The sequence below is a fragment of the Arachis duranensis genome, chromosome 4, assembly GCF_000817695.3.
Source record: "Arachis duranensis cultivar V14167 chromosome 4, aradu.V14167.gnm2.J7QH, whole genome shotgun sequence".
NCBI classification, from domain to species: Eukaryota; Viridiplantae; Streptophyta; class Magnoliopsida; order Fabales; family Fabaceae; genus Arachis; species Arachis duranensis.
In genome coordinates, this window is record NC_029775.3 from 119,538,197 (window position 1) to 119,557,677 (window position 19,481).

At 35.1% G+C, this 19,481-nt stretch overlaps 3 protein-coding genes across 5 annotated transcripts in view; all 3 read left to right on the forward strand.

Moving 5' to 3' along the window:
• The first annotated feature begins 279 nt into the window (after positions 1-279).
• Positions 280-9,191, forward strand: LOC107486459 (importin beta-like SAD2). The gene is made up of 22 exons (XM_016107003.3): positions 280-733; positions 1,186-1,321; positions 1,411-1,498; positions 1,641-1,790; positions 2,071-2,233; positions 2,491-2,675; positions 2,758-2,931; positions 3,341-3,486; positions 3,577-3,700; positions 3,774-3,954; positions 4,534-4,693; positions 4,784-4,825; positions 4,902-5,020; positions 5,316-5,514; positions 5,791-5,922; positions 6,445-6,548; positions 6,671-6,850; positions 7,134-7,273; positions 7,405-7,544; positions 7,682-7,842; positions 8,097-8,223; positions 8,309-9,191. The coding sequence occupies exons 1-22, from the start codon at positions 644-646 to the stop codon at positions 8,467-8,469; spliced, it is 3,102 nt and encodes a 1,033-aa protein (XP_015962489.1). The 5' UTR covers positions 280-643; the 3' UTR covers positions 8,470-9,191.
• Positions 9,192-10,031: 840 nt separating this feature from the next.
• LOC107486458 (aspartic proteinase 36) lies at positions 10,032-14,954 on the forward strand. Its single transcript, XM_016106998.3, has 10 exons — positions 10,032-10,442; positions 11,170-11,299; positions 11,552-11,799; positions 12,264-12,491; positions 12,673-12,835; positions 12,916-12,989; positions 13,480-13,567; positions 14,050-14,125; positions 14,389-14,460; positions 14,624-14,954. Exons 1-10 carry the CDS (start codon positions 10,222-10,224, stop codon positions 14,770-14,772), a joined length of 1,449 nt encoding a protein of 482 aa, XP_015962484.1. The 5' UTR covers positions 10,032-10,221; the 3' UTR covers positions 14,773-14,954.
• Positions 14,955-16,493: 1,539 nt separating this feature from the next.
• Positions 16,494-19,481, forward strand: part of LOC107486456 (callose synthase 3) — a 22,794-nt gene continuing 19,806 nt past the window's right edge. Inside the window, exons 1-8 of one of the 3 annotated variants that reach the window (XM_052260203.1) lie at positions 16,494-16,691; positions 16,898-17,048; positions 17,380-17,480; positions 17,944-18,065; positions 18,141-18,234; positions 18,414-18,524; positions 18,595-18,711; positions 18,912-19,004. In XM_052260203.1, coding sequence (XP_052116163.1) covers positions 16,898-17,048; positions 17,380-17,480; positions 17,944-18,065; positions 18,141-18,234; positions 18,414-18,524; positions 18,595-18,711; positions 18,912-19,004 — 789 coding nt within the window. In that variant the 5' untranslated portion in view covers positions 16,494-16,691. The other 2 variants (XM_052260202.1, XM_052260204.1) reach the window with 2 other exon arrangements.

Sequence of the window (19,481 nt, forward strand, 5' to 3'; positions counted from 1 at the left end):
TAGATGCTGCAGTACGTGAATTAGGTGAAGTTGGCAGCCAAAACCCATAAAAGCAGCACCTTCCATCCAAACAGTGAAAAAGCCCAATGTACTTACCAAACTAACAGAAACAAAGAAGTTACCACCACTGACCTTACTCCCCTGCATCAACGCCCTATACGACGTCGTTTATCTCATTCCAACGTAAAACCCCATTACCGTACGGTTTTAACGTATTCCTTGATCCAAACAGAGAAGATAACCAACCAGCTAGACAGAGAAGTGAAGAGTGTGTGCGTGGGGTATATGGGGAATTATAGTGATTTTTAAACTACGACGAAGAATCGAAGAATGGTTAAAAACCCGTAAAAGCGTAAACCCTAGTTGTTTAAATAGCCTCCAGCTTTCTCCACCTTCGTCTTCGCTCTCTCTCCAACTCTCTCTCTCTCTTCTCTCTCTCTCTCACACTTCGGAAACTGCACACACACAGAGGGAGGAAGACAGAGAAATAGCACGCACGCTCGCAAAAACTCTCTGTTCGATTCGTCGTTGTTCTCTCTAAACCCTAGAGAACGCGCTTCCTAGGGTTTAGATTCCTTATCTGTTCTGAAAATTTTGAAGTTTGGCAGCTCTGATCGGAGTTTATTTGATCGAGGTGGTTGATATGGATCTTCCTAGTCTCGCTGTTGTGCTCCAAGCTGCTCTGAGTCCGAATCCCAATGAACGCAAAGCAGCTGAGCAGAGTTTGGATCAGGTTTGAGCTTATTCAATTTCTGATTGTTAAATTTAGATGCTGATCGGTATTGAGATTGGGATTGAATGGGGTATGTGTTTATTGATCATGTTGTTGAACGTTTGAATTGCTTGGGCTATTTGGGTAGTAATTAGACTTTGTAAGCTTGTGCTATTTGCAAAGTAACTAGATTTTGAAATGAAATTTGATTTTGTCGTTGGATGTTGGTAGTGGTGTCAATTTTGTGTTGCAGCATAGCTTGCGAATTTTAATTTGATAAATATTCCATTGGAGTGAAGTGTTTAGGAATAATGGGCACAGTGAAAAGAAAAGGATAATTCAGCTTTATGGTTGGTTGAGGTGTCAATCTCACTTATTATAGCTTGTGAATATTTTGGTGTGGATGGTAATTGAATCTAATAGTATTCAACTTAAATGAGTTTTCTAAGTTATATTATATATGTCTTCTACAGTTCCAGTTTGCGCCTCAGCATCTGGTGAGGTTGTTGCAAATCATTGTTGACAACAACTGTGATATGGGTGTACGTCAAGTTGCTAGCATTCATTTCAAGAACTTTATTGCGAAGAATTGGTCCCCTCTTGAATCTGGTATGCCTTTATATTGCTTCTAGAATAGTAGTTAGACAGTGGATCCTTTGTTTGATTGCTGATTGCACACCATTTCTTGTTTGGATTAGATGCCCCAGAGAAGATATTGCAAAGTGACAAAGATTTGGTGAGGGATCACGTCCTTGTGTTTGTGACTCAGGTTCCTCCTCTATTGAGGTACTATTTTGTGGCTGGTTCGTGTTTGATACCAACATTATCTTTATTTTGATTCAATTTGGTTGATGCCACATGTATCGTAACTTGCTGGAAGATAATCATAACATAGTTGTTTCCATGCTTTGTCTACTTTTATTTGTAGGGTGCAACTTGGTGAGTGCTTGAAAACAATTATACATTCTGATTATCCTGAGCAGTGGCCCCATCTTCTCGACTGGGTGAAGCACAATCTACAGGATCAACAAGTCTATGGTGCCTTATTTGTGCTGCGGATTCTTGCCAGGAAATATGAGTAAGTAGCTGTTATATCATTCAATTTTTTTTGGCGTGCCCTTTTCTTTCTGATCCACGAGTTCCTATTTATGTTGTAATTGAAAAGCAAAATTATATTGAACTACCAACTTCCTCTTTCATATCTTATGATTATTTCATTTTATCTTTTAAAATCTTGATGAGTATTAATTAGAATCTTGGAAGGTTTATATTTCCGTTTATTTCATTTTCTTTTCCCTTTTCATATTGTTTTTGCTTATAATATGCTGGTTCTATAAATGATGTGATTTTGTTTTCAGGTTTAAGTCAGATGAGGAGAGGACACCAGTTTATCGCATCGTTGAAGAAACATTTCCTCACCTTCTCAATATATTTAATAAGCTTGTCCAGATTGCCAATCCATCGCTTGAAGTGGCAGATTTAATCAAACTCATATGTAAAATATTCTGGTCATCGATATATGTAAGTTTTCTTTTATGTATTTCTTAACTGAAAGGTTTATTATAGCCATAGATAAGAGCCTCCTGTTCTCAATTATGGAGCTGAGTTTATGACATGAACAAATAAAATGCCAACTTTATGTTAATGCTTGTTTAGTTTTGATAATCTTTGCCACAATCTCAATTTTTTCTGTGAACTTTATTTGGTGTTTTTCTTCTGCTTGTTTATGTAATTTACTATTGCAATTCTGAGATTGTAGTCATATATATATTTTGCAGTTGGAGATTCCAAAGTTACTGTTTGATCAAAATATATTCAATGCTTGGATGGTACTGTTTTTAAATGTATTGGAGAGACCTGTCCCAGTGGAAGGCCAACCTACGGATCCTGAGCTTAGAAAATCATGGGGTTGGTGGAAGGTCAAGAAATGGACAGTTCACATCCTTAATAGGCTCTACACTCGGTATGTTTGATTCATCAAATTTTAATTGATAAGTTGCTGTGAGCATTGTTGTTAGGTTGAATATTTTATTACGTTGTTACAGATTTGGAGACCTGAAGCTTCAAAATCCGGAGAATAGAGCATTTGCACAAATGTTTCAAAAGCATTTTGCAGGACAGATTTTGGAGTGTCACTTAAATTTATTAAATGTTATCCGCGTTGGTGGCTATTTACCCGACAGAGTTATCAACTTAATCCTTCAATATCTAAGCAACAGGTAATTTTATGGTTTTTGTTGTAATTTTGTATATCTGAACTACGTAGCTTCCTTCCATTCATTATGGTGCCCCTTTGTTCCCCCCCTTGCTTTAGGAAATCGTAGAAGATACACAGCTTTCCCAACATAGTTTCTAGAAAAAATATAAATACTAATCCTTTAATTTACAGTTATTCTTGTTGCTAGTCTGTTACAGATGTTAGTTATGAATGACTTTTAAGCACATAGTTGAATTTTACATCTGATGGTGCATCTATATTGTTTGTAATTACCAAATTTCCAATTAGACCCTGGAATATCTTTCTGTTATTTGATAAGTTATGAATCCTTAAAATTTACAAGTAGTTAAATTGTTAATTTGCCCCAATAATTTGGAATTTACCCTTTCTCAATTCTTTATTGTATGCAGTATTTCAAGGAACAACATGTATACTCTGCTACAGCCTAGGCTTGATATCCTCCTTTTTGAAATAGTGTTCCCTCTTATGTGCTTTAATGATAATGATCAAAAGCTTTGGGATGAAGATCCACATGAATATGTGAGGAAAGGCTATGGTAAGTACCATTATTGGTTGAACATGTAAACAATGTTTTAACATTTTGTAATTGGAGTGAGATTGCTTATGTCTTGGCTTTCTCTTGTAGACATTATTGAAGATCTGTACAGTCCGAGGACTGCGTCCATGGATTTTGTGAGTGAGTTAGTGAGAAAACGTGGGAAAGAAAATCTTCATAAGTTCATTCAGTTCATTGTGGAGATTTTCAGAAGGTAAATGTCTGATTTATTGTTAGTAAATTAAAGATTACAGTTGGTTGCAATATTTATGTTCTTATTCTGGTAGGTATGATGAAGCTCCTGTAGAATACAAGCCATATAGACAAAAAGATGGTGCCCTTCTTGCCATTGGGGCACTCTGTGACAAATTGAAGCAAACTGAACCATACAAATCTGAACTTGAGCGTATGTTAGTTCAACATGTTTTCCCTGAGTTTGACAGTACTCAAGGGCACCTTAGGGCCAAGGTATACTGTCCTATTATCTTACACCTCCCTTTCTTTCTTTTACTCCTTTGTTTAGAAGCAATAAGAACGTCTTAAAATAAAATAGAGGAAATTTGTAAGTCATGAATGGAAAATTAGGGTATGAATGAATGATTAAGACTGCCTCTTATGGGGGAGGAAGGTGGTACTATTTGGTTCAATAGCGAACCACTAAAATTATCCAAAATTCAGAAAATGAGCTTAAAACGATGAAAGTTTATATATTGACGATGTTCATCCCAAAAATATTGTTCTCTCCTGCTATGAGTTATACCTTGCAATGCTCTACAAGTTGGGAGTATGCAAAATGTGGGGTCCATTCAAGTACAGAACATAAATGCAGGGAAATAGTGGAATTACCTATTACATAATCTTTTGAAATTTCAATTTTCTTCCTGTTGGCTTTACTATAAGTTAAACAAATTATTTGTTTGCAGTTCCATATTTTAGTTTGATTTTGTGTAAGCTAATTTGAATTTGGGTTAAAGATAATGATCATGAAATTTTAATTTCTCAATTCTTAATAATTTTTGGTGCACTCTATTTTGCATTGGAAAACAGGCTGCATGGGTTGCAGGACAGTATGCCCATATTAATTTCTCAGATCAGAACAATTTCCGAAAAGCATTGCACTGTGTTGTATCCAAAATCCGAGATTCTGAACTTCCTGTTCGAGTTGATTCAGTATTTGCTTTGCGGTCTTTCATCGAAGCTTGCAAAGGTGGTACCTTTTTTTTCCTTTTTGGTTTCAGTACTTCTCTCTATGTGGTTGATATTATTTATTCTTAATGTTTTTTCTGTGTTGTTGCAGATTTGAATGAAATCCGTCCTATTCTTCCTCAGCTCCTTGATGGTACCTGTCTAGAAATTTTATCTTCAATATTAATTTGTCTTACTGAACAGGCAGGGCTGAATTGAATTTTTTACAGAATTTTTCAAACTGATGGATGAGGTTGAGAATGAGGACCTTGTATTTACTTTGGAGACAATTGTGGACAAATTTGGGGAAGAAATGGCACCATATGCTCTTGGGCTGTGCCAAAATTTGGTAATTTTTTTTTTTCAGTTGATTCTATAAACATTTACTTGAAGGGGAGCCTTGGAGCAACGGTTTGAGTTGTCTCTGAGGTCACAGGTTCAAGCCGTGGAAACAGCCACTGATGTAATTATCAGGTTAGGTTGTCTACATTACACCCATTGGGTGCGGCTGTTCCCGGACCCTGCGTTATCGCGGAATGCTTGTGCACTGGGCTGCTTCTATAAACATTTACTTGATTTAGATAGCTAGGAATTTTATGTTGAATAACAATTGTGTCTTTTATTTTTTTATCTTTTTTCAACAGGCAGCTGCATTTTGGAAGTGCATGAATTCTGCAGAAGCGGATGAAGAAGCCGACGATCCAGGTGCTCTAGCTGCTGTTGGCTGTTTGCGTGCCATAAGCACAATCCTCGAGTCAGTGAGCAGGCTTCCTCACCTTTTTGTTCAAATTGAGCCAACTTTGCTTCCCATAATGCGTAGAATGTTAACAACTGATGGTCAAGGTACATGCCCCCTCATTTGATACAATTTTCTATCTTACTGTTGAATTTTGATGTAAATTTTATGCTATGTTCCCCTTCCGCCCCAATGGGTCTTATGGTCTTTACTGAGAATTTAGGATATTCATCGTTTTAGATTATATATGTAATGAGTTCCAATTAAAAGGTGAAGTTACAAACATGCTTGTTTAATTTGCACACTGTTTATAGTTTACAAATCAAACTTACTTTGCTTGAATGTTCATGCTTGTATCCATTGTCATCTGTCCATGCCTGCAGAGGTTTTTGAGGAAGTTTTGGAGATTGTATCGTATATGACCTTCTTCTCTCCAACAATATCATTGGATATGTGGAGTCTTTGGCCATTGATGATGGAAGCACTTGCAGATTGGGCAATCGACTTCTTTCCAAGTATGTTAGCACTTCATTAGCTATCCACTCACTTTCATGCGCATATTTTTGATAATATGTGGATTACTTATTGCTTTAATGGTGTACTAAAAGCTGGAGATAGTTGGTGTATCCCACTAAACCTGAAGATAAATTCGTTTTTTTCCCCTTTGATAAAAGAGGTATAATCAAGAAAAGATAGATGATACAAGAAGATGGGAGGCAGGAGATCCTCCATGAAGAAGATAAATATTCTTATTATCTGATTAGAAAATTAGGTCATCATCATTTGATAAAGAAAATAGCTAAAACCATAACATAAGCTTTTTTCTGCTTAAATGAGATGAGTTTTTACATTATATAACTTTCAATTGGTACATTAACCCTGTGCCTGTACTGGTCCAAGTACATTTGGTGTAGGTTCAAATTATGTGCTCATTTTTTGGGAGAAGGGGGTTTTTGTGCATATAGGTTGCCTTGTTAGATAATTTTTCATTGTTTTCCATAACTTCTAGATACATATTAACCTCTAAACATTTGCAGATATTTTGGTTCCTTTGGACAACTATATTTCAAGAGGAACTGCTCATTTCCTTACTTGTAAAGAACCTGACTATCAACAGAGTCTGTGGAATATGATTTCATCTGTAAGTTATTTTCTCATTATTGCTCGAGTTATCACCTTCTATGGTGAAATTTGGTTGTTCAAAATGGTGGTTATTATTTTTGCTCTTACTAATGTTGTCACGATTCATATTTCATGTTGCAGATCATGGCAGACAAAAATATGGAGGACAATGATATTGTGCCAGCTCCAAAACTTATTGAAGTTGTCTTCCAGAACTGCAGAGGACAGGTGGATCATTGGGTTGAGCCATATCTTCGAATCACAGTTGAACGTTTGCATCGAACCGAGAAATCGTATTTGAAATGTCTTCTCATACAAGTGGTAAGGGGTTGCCGATAAAATTAGCTTCTGTTACCGTAGCTAGATTTTCTGGGCCCATTTTTCTCTTACTAAAAGTTAAAAAAACTTATTCTTGACTTTCGGCATTACTTTGCTTGGCAGAATAATTATGGTTTTTACTTTTCCGATATATTTTAAAATTCCAACCTAGATGTATTTTTGATTGACCACAGATTCAGTTAATCTAGTATAATTTTTTCAAGCTTATGTAAGATTGTCCGGGGCTAAAGATATAATAATTCCCTCTAAGAGCTAGTTTTTCCAGATTGCAGATGCTCTTTACTACAATGCAGCACTTACCCTCAGCATATTGCAAAAGTTAGGTGTTGCAACTGAAGTCTTCACTCTCTGGTTTCATTTGTTGCAACAAGTCAAGAAGAGTGGTGTACGCACTAATTTCAAAAGGTTTGTTCTTTTCTTACCCATTCTTTAGCCCTTATTCTAGCTTTACTTAGCTGTTTCAAACAAACAGGAGAAGCTGTTTTCTGTGATAATTTGAAGGTCTTACTTGTCATAAATTGATAATCTTTATGCAGGGAACATGAGAAGAAAGTTTGCTGTCTTGGTCTTACATCTTTACTGGCACTCCCAGCTGATCAATTGCCTGGCGAGGCTTTAGGCAGAGTGTTCCGAGCCACTCTTGAACTTCTAGTTGCCTACAAGGAACAAGTTGCAGGTATCTATGTTTGCCCTTCTGTTGACGAGATGTTACAATCTTGTATTCATTAAGGGCAGTTGATTTCTCTGTTTTTCTTGGCCATATAACATTTGTGTAATCTGTGGTGTGCCTAACATTCAGTCTAACTCATACAGAAGCTATAAAAGAGGAAGAAGCTGAAGATGATGATGATATGGATGGTTTTCAAACAGATGACGAAGATGAGGATGTCAATGGTTCTGACAAGGAAATGGGAGTTGATGCTGAGGATGGGGATGAAGCTGACAGTATGACCCTTAGAAAGTTGGCTGAGCAGGTGAGGTTATACCTAAATAACATTTGCATGCATATGTAAAATTTGAATCTAATATAGAATACTAGATTTATCAATTCCACCAACATAATATGGCAAGTTCCAGTTGACCAGTTGTATTGTCTTAACAGGTCTACTTTTCAAAAATAGGGCCTGACCATTCAAATTTATAGTTTTCTGGACGGTGTTTTGTTTTGTTTTTATATATATATATATATATATATTTTATCTTTTTCCTTTATGTCTGTTGCCCATAGGCAAAGTCATTCCGACCCAATGATGAGGATGATGATGATTCTGATGACGACTATAGTGATGATGAAGAGTTACAGTCCCCAATTGATGAGGTGGATCCTTTTGTTTTATTTGTGGATACAGTCAAAGGTAATCTTGAAATTGGTTACATTTGTTATATACAACATCATTTATTTTTGCTGTTGTCTGACATGCCCTCATATAACTCTTGTAGCTATACAATCATCAGACCCCTCCAGGTTCGAGAACCTTACCCGCACACTCGAGTTCAATTATCAAGCTCTCGCCAACGGCGTTGCCCAACATGCTGAGCAGAGAAGAGCAGAGATTGAGAAGGAAAAATTGGAGAAGTTATCAGCTGCAACAGCCTCTTAAGCATCTGAATGTACATTAATAGTGTTGTTCCTTTCTCTTTTGGGGTTATCTCTCAGGTTTTCAGTTTTCGACCCATTCTTTAGTAGGATCACAGGGGTTGCCTATTTATTTGAGGCGTTTGCTAGCTCTGGTCGCAAATTAGGCTTTGGGCCTCAAAGAATTTGCAGTTTTGAAGCGGCCGGAGCTTTTGTTCCCCGTTGACTGGGAAGGATGTTGCTTTCAAACAACCGTGGGAGTTGACACTTTCTCCAGGTCATGTCAAATCTATTGGTTTTGGTGCTTTTGGGGGCCATTCTTTTGGTGGAATGTGCCCATTCAATGAAAATGAGTTATGTAATATTTGTTGCCTGTCACATAGATGGGGAATGTATTAGGGTCGCCAATTTGCCGAATTGGTAAAATTTTTTGGTGAAGGGTGGTATTAAGAAAATTTTGTTTTTTTCGTAAAGAAGCCTTTTCTTTGTCATAATTTTTCGGTCATCAGATGAGTTATACAAAGCCTCTTAAGGGTGGTTGGATCAATGCAGTTTGTAAAACATTTATGATCAATTCTTCATTTATGTGTAATATGTTGTGGGAAAAAAAATCAGCTCGATTTTTGTTTTTTTCGATCACTTTGTCCCTTGCAAATTGCAATGGAGAAAGATTACACTGGCAGTACAAAATACCTAAAATAATGACATTACGGTATTGCCTTATTTAAGTTCGATTAATTCTTTAAATTGTTGTCTTAATTCGCTCATTTCCAATTCTCTGAGCCTTGATCATAGGTGCCCTTTTAAGAGAAGAACAATGTTAATGTACCGGAAAAGAAAAATAAAGTGCTTCTGGTGTTTCCATTTCATGGATAAACAGATGCATATAAATCTTAGTGGGTTGGCGCTTGCTTTTACAAAAAGCATCACGTTTGTGTTGTCACGTTGTCACACTCGATCAAATCGGATTCTCTCTTACTCAGATACGATTACAATTACCTAAAATGTTTCAAATATTAGTTCAGTTAAATTCATCCTAAAAATTTGGATTATCTCCTACCCAATTTCGATTACAATTACGTAAAATGTTTCAAAATATTTTGTTAAATTCATCCTAAAATACTATAACTTCAGTATAGGATTGAGTTTCTCTAAAATAAAGGAGTTGATAGTTGATACAATGATAAAATAAGGAGTTACAGATTTAATGGTGATAATTCATTATTTTATTACTCTATTTAACTATAATTTTTTTATAATCCTGTTTAATTAATAATATTTTATTTAATCACATAATTTTAATGTTACGAACTTATGATGATAGTAGTATTCAATTAGGAAGATTATCGTAGAATTTCAACTACCCCAGAAAAAAAAAAAATCTTCCTAAACATTTAGTGGTTGATATAAAAAAGTTTAAATGACAAAATTATTTTTAAAAATATTAAAATAAAACAAAAATATCATGCCATGAAGTTTTTCTTTATGTCTACTTCACCTCCAACTCCAAGGCTCCAAATATTTTTATCACATTTTAAAAATATTTTTTATCCATTTCACTTTTGAATATATTTTTGTCAACAATTAAAACATTTTCTTTTTTTGTAATATACTCGTTTCAGTTCCACCAATAAGGTGAACTCCAGAATCAGAAATTTCAAGCTACACACGCAGAAGACTCGCCACACTTACCAAAACATAATCATTACGCATACAGAAGAAAAATCTAACTACTGAATTCTGAAAATTTTCCACTGTAACAACGACAAGAATTTCAATGATGACGAGTGTGGTGATGTTGTTGTTGTTGTTGATGATGGTGTTTTCGATTTCAGCTGTTGTTGCCACCCACGGCGGCGTCTTCAGCGTTAAGTATAAGTACGCCGGCCAGCAACGTTCCCTCTCCGACCTCAAGGCTCATGACTACCGCCGCCAGCTCTCCCTCCTTGCCGGCGTTGACCTTCCGTTGGGCGGCTCCGGCCGCCCTGATGCCGTCGGGTACCGCCCATTCCTTATTCTCAATTTCCCAATTTGGTTGTTTTATTGATCGTTATTGGTGAATTTGATTTTTTTTTTTTTGGATTTATTTGAGGCTGTTATTTAGTATAGATTTTCGATGAGTTATTTTGTGTTATAGAAAGAAATTATTAGGTGCTAACTTTAAAATATTCATGGATCGCTCTAAGTAAGATAATGCTGTTAAATCTTAATTACTTATTAAGTGTTTAGAGTCTTGGGAATGGAATTCTCGTTAGGAGACTCTTACTTCCTTTATGAGACCTTAGTTGTGTCGAGCCGGATTAATCTGGTTTCGGTGGTTCCTTGAAATAGGACTCGGATGCTGGTAGTTAGTGGTTGGTCCTCCCACTTCATGAAGCTGGAACATCAGTTTACATATTGTCATAGTACTATCTTGTTTGGTGCTATATGAGCACCTAATAATTTCTTTTGCGGTGTGTCGTTGCTCTTGCTATTATTATTCGTTGATTGCTTGGTGCGTAGGCTTTTGTGGTGGTTAGAAACTGTGAGAGAGTTGTTGATTTTGAGAGAACTAAGGTGGGCTACAAAGCAAATGTGGCATACAATCAATGCATCCGATTTCTAGTTGCTCTTTGTGGAGTGTGTTTTTTTCCGTTTGCTTTGTATAATTATATCTGGATTTCGCCTCGTGGAATTTTAATTATTCTTGGTGGATTGTGTTTGCCTTTTTTGTTTTGTTATGTAGGCTTTATTATGCCAAAATTGGGATTGGGACTCCTTCAAAGGACTATTATTTGCAGGTTGATACTGGGAGTGATATTATGTGGGTTAATTGTATACAGTGCAAAGAATGTCCCAGCAGAAGTAACCTTGGCGTATGCCCTCTCTTTCCTCCATTTCAATTTTGTACGATAATTATCTTTGAATAAGTTTGGGAAAACATGTATTTTCAGGATATAAATAGTGTAAGAATATTCTATAAAGTGTATATGCATGAAGCCTTTCTCATTGTGAAAACTAGCATTTTACGATAAGCCTACAGCCTTGTAATCTGCATGTATGCCTGAACCATGTACAGCCTCAACACTGTTCTTATTTGCATTTGAATTTCTTTTTGGGTATTAAAGATGGACCTTACACTCTACGACATCAACGAATCCTCCTCTGGTAAACTAGTTCCTTGTGATCAAGAGTTTTGCAAAGAGGTAAATGGGGGTCTTCTGTCTGGATGCACTGCTAACGTGTCATGTCCATATCTGGAGATATATGGTGATGGCAGCTCCACTGCAGGTTACTTCGTGAAGGATGTTCTGTTATATGATCAAGTGTCTGGAGACCTTGAAACGGCTTCAGCTAATGGAAGTGTTATATTTGGGTGAGTTTTCTCATGGAAGTAATGTATGTTATTATGCATATGTGGAGGTCATATGGTTGTTTTTAGATTTATAAGCAGCCGCTTTGTCTTATTCAAATCATCATATGACAGTAATTTATATTTTTTTTAATCATTGTTTGTTATATTAAGTGTTAACAGTTTCTGTTAATACCATTTCACTGCTTAAATTTAAACTCTTCCATCAGTGAAATTTATCAGTTTTACCAAACATAGTGGCTTTTTGGTTTAGTTGTTTGGACTTTGGAGACTTTGGGCACACTCCAAGATAAACCTTTTTCACCGGTATTGAATAAGTTTATGTTTTTTTGGAGGCAATCATGTCGTGATGCTTTGCTAATTATTTTTTTTTTGTGTATGATAAATTAACTTGATATACTTACATATGTCCTCTGTTTTTTATTTTTCCTTCCTTCCAATTTAACATGAGAGTTTGATTTTTTCAGGTGTGGTGCTAGACAGTCTGGAGATCTAAGCTCATCAAATGAAGAAGCACTTGATGGAATACTTGGATTTGGAAAAGCCAATTCTTCATTAATTTCACAACTTGCTTCTTCTGGCAAAGTGAAAAAGATGTTTGCTCATTGTTTAAATGGAGTAAATGGAGGTGGTATTTTTGCTATTGGTCATGTTGTGCAGCCTAAAGTGAACGTGACTCGATTATTACCAGACCAGTATGTCACTTCTCAAATATACTTTGTTTGGGGTTATAAATTGCTCATTTGGGATAATTTTGTGTTTTAACATATGAAATGTTTTGCATACTTGGATACCAAGTCTTTATTCTTCTGTTTATGATATTTCCTTTTCAAAAATCCATACTTTGAGATATCTGACATGGGAAAAAAAAATTAGGCCTCATTACAGTGTCAATATGACGGGGGTTCAAGTTGGCCATACTTTTCTTAGTCTATCAACAGATGCATCTCAACAAGGGGACAGAAAAGGGACAATAATTGACAGTGGCACAACCTTGGCCTATCTACCTGAAGCAATTTATGAGCCACTAGTGTCTAAGGTATATAAGAGTTTCATTGTTTTAAGAAACTTTATGTTACAACTTTGTGTATTTTAGTTTGAATTGCTTTCTTTGGATAGATAATTACTCAACAACCTGACTTAAAAGTCCAGACTCTCCATGACGAGTATACATGCTTTCAGTACACTGGAAGGTATGACGCATTAATGTGCATTGACTCATCCTTCTACAGTATTAATGCTTTGACGGGGTTTTATCATAATTTTCTCTTTCTTGAGTACACATCTGAAAATGAAATGTTTATGCATTCATGTTCTGCTTATATATGGTGTTCCACCAACATAGGCACTATGAAAATCCTTTGTTTTGTGGCTAGATTTGAAAGGAAATGCCTATAGTGGGAGTGGTTTTGAAAATGTTATTTGATGATTAGCATTAGAAATGTTAACAATGCACCATGGAATTTGGTGTTTTTGAGGTCACTTCTATAGAGTTCTTTCTGACATGGCAGTTGAGCATGGCATGACTGGACTGCAATATGTTTTTATCAGTTTACTTTTCTGGAATCATTTAGTATGTATCGTTGGGGTGCTTCAATAACTATTCACGTCCCTTAGTGTACCAAATGACTTCTAGTATTTCTCCATTCAGTTTTGTAACTGCTATTTGTTTCGATGTTGCAGTGTTGATGATGGATTTCCACTTGTCACTTTCTATTTTGAAAATGGACTCTCCTTGAAGGTTTATCCACATGATTATCTATTTGCTTCTGTAAGTACACAACAAATCCCATTACATCTTTGTTGTTATGGCTATCAAAGGGCTGTTGACCCTTGTTTTGGGACCTATTGTTGGCTTATTCTGTCATTTGAGCCACTCATGCTTTATCTTTGTCATTTACTTCTCAAGTGTGGCATAAGCTTTCTGTTTGAGACTGCACTTCCAATACAACATTAATTTGAAAAAATTTACTAGCATAGATGAGGAGGGAAAGAAATTAGATATGCTTATGAAATAAAAACAACTTATTAAAATGTAATGTAGTAAGAGATATCTTAGTATTCTTTTAAAAATGAGCAACTATATCAATAACAACATGGACACTTGCAAAAAGTGCGACTTGCATCAATCTTCTTTCCTCTTATTTTCCAATTTCATTCCATCTGAAAGCGTGCAAAGCACCACATGTAGTGCCTCTTAATCGTTATGTATAATACGTATATAAGTTAAATACTAACATAGCCTGTCTGCAGGATAACTTCTGGTGCATTGGTTGGCAAAATAGTGGGACTCAGTCCAGAGATAACAAGAATATGACTTTACTGGGTGGTATTTTTCTTAAAAACCTTTACCCATGCCAACTTTATGATTTATCGCTATTATTTTTGGTGACTTAAATAAGCTAAACAAAAAACAAGAAAGAAAACAAAGGCCAGGAACTGCTTAAACAGAGGGGCAGTTCTGCTTAAGACTACTCTCAAACTCCTCCCAAGGAGAGGAAAGCTTCACTTGATGATTAGTAACAAGATTTATCACTATTATGCTTAGTAATTGTCTGAATTTCAACAATATTTTTCATTTATTTATTGCAGATTTGGTGCTTTCAAATAAACTTGTCTTTTACAACCTTGAAAGTCAAGTTATTGGATGGACCGAGTACAACTGTGAGTATCATTTTTTGGTTTTTTGAAAAAGAAAGTTAGGTCGCATTATTTGTTTGCAAGTCATTTAGGTTTGGGTTAGAATTGGTAATAAAATTACAGGATTTCAATTTCAATTCAAAATTGACTTCTTACATGTAATAATATCATTTTTGTTGCATGACAGGTTCTTCAACCATTAAAGTGAGGGACGAGCGAACTGGCACAGTTCATTTAGTTGGTTCCCACTATATATCTTCTGCTTGCACTTTAACTACCAATCGGGTGATGATGACCTTGTTTCTAATTGCACTTCTTCACAAGTTGATTTATTGAAATGGAGCAATTAATATAAATATATATAACACAAGTCCAAAATTATGGTTAAAGGAATTGAAAATAGAAATAACATGAAAGCTATTAATAGAAGAAACTTAGTCTTTAGGAACCCTCCAATGATTTGTAAATGTGATTTCAAGGAATATCAGGGCTCCTACCATTGGGAACCCTTAATTTTAGGTCCTGTTATTTCTTTTTGTGGTGGGGGTGGGGGAAGGAGGAGTTTGGGGTTTAAATTTTGCTCCCGATGGGGGAATCTGTAAATTACAAAATCTTACCAATTGTATATGCTATTAGAGTTTAATCTTAGCAGCATAGCATGGCATGGGTCCCAAATTAATACAGAATAATGTCCTATAAATTAAGCGTATTTGGTCCTCATCATTTTCTCATACAAATCAACGTTATGATTCGGAACGTAAATATCCAATTCTAAATTTCGCTTTGTATATTATGGCAACAGCCAACAGGGGTTAATTTTATTTACCTTTGAAAACTTTTTTTTTTGTGAAAACTTCAGGTGCGGTTAATTTTATATGAAGTTAATAGTTGAAAATAATTAAATAATTTGACAAGTTTGACTAAATTGTAATCTAACGTCAGTTATCAATAAAATTAACTGCACTTGAGTTTTGACCACTTTATAAATACGTATTATGAGTTCTTGTGTATTTATTTATGTAAGTATAGTCCGGTAGTTACTTACCTTGAACCAAGTCATCAGTAGTTTCCAGGATAAATTCTCTCTGTTGGCGAACATTTACTGGGGTTATGTTTTTTATATTCATATGATTTCAATATATTTTGGACAAATATAAATAATTAAGTAGTATAGATATACCTTTGTGATACTTGCATTTATAACATTTAATTTTTACATAAAAACATGTATTTACTTTTTATGACAAAAAATTATTAATCCTCCGTATTGTCTCTTTTTTGCTTGATTCATTCTTAATTATTGTAAAATGCCACTAACAAATTTAAACATTTTGTGGTAGGTAAAATAAGTAAGATAAAGAGAGGAAAACATCTTTAGCGATGAGAGTAGAGAGTACCATAACAATGATTTTTTTTTAAAGTAATTATAACAGTACTTATTTTTCATATACTATTAGTGTGAAAGTCAATCGTGTATTATCAGTTTATCACAAAGTTAAAAATTTTTCTTTTTAATTTATTATTTTAAAAATTATTTAAATAAATAAATTTAATAAATTATTGTGTACAACTTTTTACAATATTTTTTTTTGTTTTCTACGGTATCCCTCAACTCGGCAGGCCAAGGACTAATCTGCCGCAGTACTGAGTTCCATTTAAGGGTTTGTCGCTGGCTAATGACTTGCTGCATGTATAAAGCGGGATTCGAACCCCCGACATTTGTTTAAGCGAACTAGCGAGCTAACAACTTTTACAATATATTAAAATTAATCATTACATGATTAAACTTTTTTTTCTCAACATTTAACGTGTTTGGGGTCGTTTTTGGACAGTAACAAAAAGTTGGTGAAAGCATAAAGGAGCCCATGAAGCATTGGGATTCAAAAGCAAAGCGGAAAGCCCATAAAAAAGGCAAAGCGGAAAACAGACTTCAAAATTCATCCAAAGCCCATGGCCAAAAAAATAAATCATCCGAAGCCAAAGAAAAAAAAAAAAACACAATCACGTAAAACAAGTTAGTCCAAGTAAATAAATAAATAAATAAATAAATAATTGCATTGCACAGTGCACACTCTCTTCTTCTTCGGACGACGACTGAAGTTAGTCGAAGTCAACCATCAAGTTTGTATTCTTTTGATTTTGGTGGTTTTCTTTCTTTCCGTTTCCCCCCTTCGCTTTGGCCTTATAGTTGTAAATTCAGCTTCCACTCTCTCTGTGCGCTATGCCAAAGGTTTCTGACTTCTGAGCTCTCATCTGTAAGAAGCATTAAATTTTTTTTTTGGCTTCCAAGTTGCAACGCCATTTTCATTTTCTTTGCATTCTCCTTTTAAATGTTAATGTCGTCTCTGCACTGCACTTCTGGAACCTCAATTTACTTTTTTTTTTTAACTATTGGTGCAGCTGCTTCATGGTTCTCTAATAACTTGCCGGATCATGCTATAGTTTTTTATTGAGTGTGTAGATGCAGCGGATCTTGAGGTCGCACACGGCCGGGATCATCGGTCTCGGCATATTTGACAGCGAGGTTCTGCCTTCCTCTCTTGTTGAGATTGCTCCGATCCTACGTGTTGCCAATGAAGTTGAAGAGTACAATCCCAGGGTTGCTTATCTCTGTAAGTTGATTGCATTTGTTGTTTAGAATCGCGGTGATCAGAAAGCAAAAAGAGAGAATATGCAGAAAGCGAAGAATATGAAAATTTACTAGAATAAGAAAAAAGGTTATTACAATTTGATCATATAGTAATAACTAATCTTGATTTACAACTCATATCAAAGTGATAAACTTCCATATATGCTAATAGCATTTTCTAAATTCATGGCTTACTTATTTTTTAGTTATTTATTATTATTATTATTATTATTATTATTATTATTATTATTATTATTATTATTATTATTATTTAATGAAAATGTGCATCTTTGTCTGTTATTATTTTGTTGTAGGCCGATTTTATGCCTTTGAGAAAGCTCACCAGTTGGACCCTAGTTCAAGCGGTCGAGGTGTTCGCCAATTCAAAACTGCACTTCTCCAACGCCTGGAAAAAGTAAGTGCTAATGTGTTTGTCTTCACTATAATCTGTTTGTTCTAGATATGCATGTTCTGCATTAGTTTGCTTTTTGGGGAAATGGACTTTGTATATTGTCATGGATGCCGATTTGAGAAAATTCTTGGTATACTATGTTGTGCTTTTGGCTCTTCTCATAAATAAAGTATGGAACTATTATTAACCCACTAAAAGATATGCTGTTGAAAGCTGAACTTGGGTCAGGGTCCTTGCTAATTTCTGAATTCTGCATTGTTTACAAACAGCAGTTTCTTTCTGTGTTGAAGTCTTGAAGAGGTCTAATATCTAATTAATAATTATTTCTGTCATGGTTTAAGGATGACATCATTATGAATCTTTCTGGTATGTCAATATAGAATGCATTGTTGTATCTACATTGATTTGATGGTGTGGTGTCAATGATGGCCTACATGTTAATTCTAATTCGTTCCATATTGGTTAGGAAAATGAGTTAACTTTGGAGGGCCGAGTAAAAAGTGATGCTCGCGAGATGCAAAGCTTTTATCAGCATTACTACAAAAAATATATCCAAGAATTACAAAATGCTGGTGAAAAAGCCGACCGGTAGGTTTCTACATAGTTTACCATCTGATTGGTTCTCTATCTGTTATATGATTAATAGTATGCCTCTTCTGTCAGTGAATCCATTAGCAAGGCATATCAGACTGCGAATATTATTTTTGAGGTTTTGAAGGCTGTTAACATGACTCCAGCCGTGGAACTTAATTGTGAGGTACTGAGGTTATTTTCTGTAGCTCCTAGATGTTACTTTCTATATCCCCAGGATTCTATTCTCTTGTTGTCATTCCATTTTTTCTGATCTTTTTTTCTCCATCAGTATTTGTATATTTGTAAGATTCCTATTATCTGCTACGTTACACATATGATTGTTTGCCATTTCTATTGTGGTAGATTTTAGAGACTCAAGACGAAGTTGTGCAGACGAAAAAGATGTTTGTCCCATACAATATTCTTCCTCTTGATCCTAATGGTGCAAATCAGGCGATAATGCAATTTCCTGAGGCATGAACTTCAACTTCAAACATTTCTGTATTCACGGGTGCTCTACTTTCTCACTAATATCTCTCTGCAGATACAAGGTGCTATATATTCTCTTCGTAATATCAGGGGTCTTCCATGGCCTAAGGACTACAAGAAAAATACAGATGCAGACATTTTGGATTGGCTTGGACTGATGTTTGGCTTTCAGGTAACAACTTGGAACTGTGACTTTATCTATTTATTTGGGTAGTCTTATCCTCCTCCCCCCCATAAAAAAATAAAAGCCCCTTTTTTCCACTTTCTCTCAAGATGAAAAAAAAAAAAAGGTGAGTACTTAGTTACTAAATTATTCCAATTGAATTTCCATGCGATGTTTTATAAATATATACGGTTTTATACAAACTACAGGAAGACAATGTTGCAAACCAGAGAGAGCATTTGATCTTATTGCTTGCAAATGTTCATATTAGAAAATTTTGGAAGCCTAGTCAGCAGCCAAAGGTGAGTTTTTCATTGAACAGCTGATACCAAATTTCTATTTAATTGTACAGTTTCTGCCATTTCTGATGTTAAATGGCTTCAGAAGCTTTCACTATCTTGTCGACAGTTTAAATCTTGATGGTTCATGCAGTCATCAACTTTTTTTTTGTTATTATTGTTGTTCCATAGTTGCTAAAGTAAATCCACTATAATAATAGTGATAGAAGACAATTGTATAAATATTAAGCATTTTGCTAAAGTAAATCCTCTAAAATAATAGTGATAGAAGTACATTCAAACACATTGATGATTAATTATAGATATCAAACATTCAAACTTTCATTTTTTTTTTTATATAATCACACTTAGGTGGTTTTTTCTTTGTTTGAATCTGAAACAAATATGTTTCATTGATTTTGTGGACATGAAAGATACATGTATCATTTTTCATCTCATAGGGTCTTGAAAATGCAATTAAATACAGTCAATGTGCAGTCA